The 5,280-nt window shown below is 41.7% G+C and overlaps 1 protein-coding gene across 3 annotated transcripts; it reads right to left on the reverse strand.

Annotated features, from left to right (window-relative positions):
- Positions 1-215: 215 nt before the first annotated feature.
- On the reverse strand, positions 216-4,562 carry LOC123167202 (N-acetyl-D-glucosamine kinase). 3 transcript variants are annotated; one of them, XM_044585035.1, is made up of 7 exons: positions 4,255-4,555; positions 3,450-3,597; positions 2,940-3,131; positions 2,277-2,405; positions 1,501-1,670; positions 946-1,076; positions 216-642 (listed from the first exon to the last, which is right to left on the reverse strand). In XM_044585035.1, exons 1-7 carry the CDS (start codon positions 4,448-4,450, stop codon positions 565-567), a joined length of 1,044 nt encoding a protein of 347 aa, XP_044440970.1. In that variant the 5' UTR covers positions 4,451-4,555; the 3' UTR covers positions 216-564. The 3 variants fall into 3 exon arrangements, with proteins under 3 accessions (XP_044440970.1, XP_044440969.1, XP_044440971.1); XM_044585034.1 differs by having other exon boundaries at positions 863-1,076; XM_044585036.1 differs by lacking the exon at positions 2,277-2,405 and having other exon boundaries at positions 863-1,076; positions 4,255-4,562.
- Between the last annotated feature and the right edge of the window lie 718 nt (positions 4,563-5,280).

Consider the following 5,280-nt stretch of genomic DNA (forward strand, 5'->3'; position numbering starts at 1 on the left):
TCCATCGGATCGTCCTACACGAATAACCTGGAAAACGACGAAATAAACGCATGAGGTATGCCAGGAGTCACTCAACCCTTCTGCAAAAAACCCTCGCAGATGTTCCTAGATTTCAGACCCAACATCAACTCAATTAGATGCAAGCTGTACTTAGACTTTGAAAAGGCTGTAATTGGTGCATGTGCAATCGCCTTTTTCCTTGCTAAATGCAAAAATGGCAAAGCTTTAGCATTTCAATAAACCAAACAGGCCAAAATACACATTTGAGAATGGGCGGCTATATCCATGATACACTGGCCGGTACAACGATAAACCAAGTACAGGTCAGAACAAGAATCAAGATCCAGTCGTCATTTCTTTGCCTACAACTTACATCATAATTGTACAATCACATAATATCCTCCCCACGCACACTATAACGCCAGATCATCCTTTACACATCAGCAGAATTGGCGCTGATGAATGCGCCTTTCTTTTCTTTTTACAGAATGAATGCACGTTAGTTTTGCAATCCATCCAACTTACGCTGTCCAACTTACATTCATCATTCTCCGATGCTGGGAATCAGCTGCCATTTTGCAGCTTTGACTCTTTACGAAGATGGCTCCAAGCTAGCAACGCCGCACCAATTGCAGGTTCCACCTAGAAATACATGATACAACCATATTAGCTCACAACAACAACCAACGCTCCATGCATGCTGCCTAAACAGTGGAAAATTTATTCGTACTTTTAGGCTTTTGTTTTCTTGGTGACAGAGATGTTCACTTATTAACTAGTATTGTTTATCTAAAGGCGTCATTCATCATCTAGAACTACTAAAACAAAAGCTTGGACTTCAATATCATAACTGAACACATACCAAACTGTCCAAAGCCTCAGAATGTTCAATCCCCAGAGAATTGCAAAGATCTCATAACAGCGTATATTAGTTCTCATACTGACCTCGGGCCGAATAGGACAGACACCTGGGAAGACTTTGGAAATGCATTTTATGACCTCACCACTGATGTCCCATTTCTTATTTCCTTCGAGAACACCTCCAACCAATACAAGTGGAAATTGGTCTTTCCCATCTGTACAGTGAAAAAGGCCCGCCAGTTATACACAATAATGTTTTCCTTTCAATTCTAATCTACCAGTCAAACAGTTAACAACATAATATTACAAAGCAATAAGCCTCTAACAACCCGCACTTTGTGCCAAATTTGGTGCATCTCGGAAATATTAAATCATCATGCATGCAGCACCATATCTTGAAATGACAGTACAGTAATTATCCAACAAAGAATATATATCCAAGGCATAAGACGATTCACTGGTTGGATCCAGCAGTGTGCTGAATAATCTTCTAGAGCAACAGGACTGCTAATGATTTACCATGGGAATCCCAATACTGCAACTTGCGACGATGCAATTTCCACATTCATTTCATGAATAATCAGCATAGAGCTGGTGGAAAAATGGCAGATGGTGCTAAAAAATTAATGTAATAATTACCTTCACCACACAATGTAAGGCGCCGAACAACAGCTACAACGCTTTCAGCCAACTCTTGCACTGCATCATGCAGTATCGTGTTTGCTACTTTGTCACCATCTTCAGCAGCAGATACCACAACAGGTACAAGAGCTGCAATACGGGCCCAAGATGGATCCGCATATGCCCACCTGTGCCAGACACTTAAATGAGTTGAATGACAACCAAGTATATATAGTATTCCAGATCCCAGTAGTTCTATCAGCTAAAGCATTGGACAATTCTCATAATTTTTTTTTTGAAGTTCCCAGTAAAATATTACTTTGTCCTTGTACAATTCGGTGCCATCTTTCTAAGTGTTTCAAAACATTTGTTGGATGCGGCAAGCTCAGAGCAACCACAGAGTAAACTTTAAATTGAGAAAAACAATTATACTAGTCAAAATGAGAATGCTCAACACTCTAATAGCATGCAAGCCTGGAAAGGTTTATGTATACACTGATGCAATATATCACACCATCTTCAGTTGTCACATTTACCCCATTGCAGCTGTCATCATACTGCACACATTTTCAGTTTTTCACACAAATGATCTGTAGTAAATTTTATTGTGGTTATATAGTTGTTAGCGATTAAGCTAGCATTCCAGCTGGCAAGAAGTAACACATGACCACACAATGTAAGATGCAGAACAACAGCTACAACACTATCAGCCAACAGTTCAAAGAAGTTCCTAAAAAGAAAAAAATTGTGCCTATAGAATATTGTACATATAGAGTACGTGTGAGAGGACCTACCCAATCAACTCATCTGGTGAAGAAATTTCAAGCTTCCTAATGATATCTCTTGTAAGATTAGTTTGTGGTCCACGGCCATCATGTGCTTTTATTACTGCTGTGAGGGCCTGTGCAGCAATGCCATAGCCACTGCATTAATGTACACATGAAGTCAACTATGTTTTCCTTTGTGACATGTTATGGTATGGGGATCAAATTAATAGGTTTCTCAGTCATAATTCAAAAATTTCAAACTGCATCCATTCATTACTGAAGGGTTCCACAATGTTCGAAATGTGGAAAATATAGAGTACAATATTTGTGCATTTCGCAGATTAACAATTTCTCTGGCTGTTCACTAGTCTAACATGTCATGCTCGATTTATAACTATGGATTCCTACATAGATAACGATCAATACTTCCAAGAAATGAATACGATATCATCCCATCCTCATTAGAAATCATATATTAACTTCCTGAGGAAAGAGTAAAGGGCAACTGAAGTTAGTTTTTATAGTTATATCTGTTCCAACAGTCAAAACCCTACAGAATGAATGATGGTTCAAAAGCACTTGATTAAATTACTTTTTGAGTGAAAAACAGTAGCTTGCAGGGGATTGCACTAGATTGATCTTACGAGTTAGTTACATTATTACTCTGTTTTCATGAAAAATGCAACTCACCTACCCCAGTCGCCTAAGACAGGACCGGCACCAGCTGCTCTCGCTACTTTTCCATCTTCGGTGACCCCATAAGCAATGCTTCCTGTGCCAGCAATCAATACACAGCCATGTAGCTTTCCCATTGTACCACTGGCTAAAGCTGCCACCGCATCATTTTCCACATAAAACTTGGCATTTCCAGGGAATAGGTTGCTGGATAACAAAACGGCATACTTAACAATGACAGGAGTAATTTGGCACATGCCTTGTTTGCCTGGTGGCATTCGGAAATTATGTGCCAATGAACAAATGGCGAGTTAAAATTCACTGGTAGTCATAAATCATAACGGCATTTGTAGAAAAATATCAGGAATGCACATAAGAATTGGTTAGACCATTTGAGCATTCTGTAAGCATTCAGAAAATATTATAATCTCCCTGAACTGAAATCAAGTAGTTGCAGTGGACAAAAATATATATCAGCTTCTTCGGGGGGAATACATTTTAAGAAATGTATACAAAGAACTGTACCAGATCCAGTCCAGCATCCTCTGCTGATCTGAAGGATGGTTCACCCCAGATACAGATAAGCAAACTGCAACAACAGCAGAACGATCTGTGTTGGCCGTTGTTAGGGCCTGCATCATGACCTGTTCTAGAGTTTCCAGTGCAGCGTTTTCTGGAAGATGGAAAAACAAAGAGATCAGTATGTTTTGAGCAAAGACTTAGTCACTTAGACCATGCGATGCTACACATATTATAATACAAAGAGAAAAATATTAAGCATCACTCAGAAGACATTCCGAAGATCGAACAACATATTTTACACTGCAGAATGGTCGTACACAACTTACGTATGATTCTATGATTTACAAGTCCAAATACCATACATAATATGTATGTGTTCACCATCAGTAAAAATAACAACACTACTCTTTAGATACTACCATTTTTTTCCGAACTTCTGTACGCATCATCATTAGCACAGGTAACAACTTCATCAAATGATTGACAAGTAGAAAATCGTATAACTGATAAACAAACATGATCTACAATTGAACAGTAGAGTGAAAATAGGCAAGCCCAAGTTCGCATAATAAAACCGAACATCCAGAAGGACAATTATGGAAATAATTCAACTACATCTCTGAAGCTCTCGCCAATTTAAGCACTAATTCGCCGCAGTTACGCAGGACTAGTGGCACGCAACGACATCCCAAATCACCAGGATTCAAGCCGGAGACCAATCATCAAGCCCCAGGATCCAATTATTAAGACGGGGCATGATCCAAGCGCCCCCGAATTGTGCGAACCTAGGGCAACGATTACTACGCACCTCCGACGGAATTACGGTTGGAGCAGCCGGCGATGGCGCGGGAGAGCACGGCGACTGAGCCGGGCGCCTCCGGTGGTGGCATTGCGGCCGGCAGGCAGACGCAGACGGTGCTGGTGGTGCCTCCGTCCACGCCCAGGATCACGCCGCCCTCCCAGGCGGCGGCCGCCGGCGAGTCACCGTTCTCGTAGCCGCCCATCTCCCTTCGGCCGTTCCTCTCTTCCCCGGGTGTGAGAGACAGAGGATGAGTCAAAGCTCAGAGAGGAGATTTTTTTTTTTCTGTTCAGAAAGGGACCTCTATTCTGTTGGAGTGTTGCGTTTAGGAGGAACCGATGTCTTCGCGCTTGTGAGTTTCCTAATGGATTGGCAACTAATCCATAATTAGCCCATATGGAAAACGATGGCTGGTTTTCTGAAATCATTAATTAAGGAGTACTCGTTGCAAAGAACACTCCACCTTCCCAGGTCACGACAAGTGGCGCACATGCAGCGCGCCACTTGTCGCAACCTGGGAGTTTTCTCTTTTTTCGTAGATCCGTTTATTCAAAACGTTTTATCTCTTAAACCGTGCGTCCAAATCTCAAACCGTTTTCACCATTGGATTCCTCGCGTCGAGATCTTTAAAACTAGATCCCATGTTGATAGGTTTTGATGAACTTTTTTTTCATGAAAAAACGGACGAAAAAACCAAATCGGGAGCACGGTTTTTTTCCCTTTCTGAAAGAGGCACGCCCGTACCTCTCGCGAAATCACAAACGTGCCTCTCGTGGAAGCAAAACCGTGACTCTCGTGGAAGGAAAAAAACAGAAAATGCGTGTTTTTCCCTTTCCGAAAGAGGCACGCCCGTGACTCTCGCGAAAGCACAACCGTGCCTCTGACGAAAGCAAAACCGTGACTCTCGCGAAAATAATAATAGAAAACGCGTATTTTTTCCCTTTCCGAGAGGCACGGCCATGACTCTCGCGAAAGCACAACCGTGCCTCTCACGGAAGCACAACCGTGCCTCTCGCGAAAGAAAATAAAAATAGA

Source organism: Triticum aestivum, chromosome 7D (genome assembly GCF_018294505.1).
Source record: "Triticum aestivum cultivar Chinese Spring chromosome 7D, IWGSC CS RefSeq v2.1, whole genome shotgun sequence".
Classification (NCBI taxonomy): Eukaryota; Viridiplantae; Streptophyta; class Magnoliopsida; order Poales; family Poaceae; genus Triticum; species Triticum aestivum.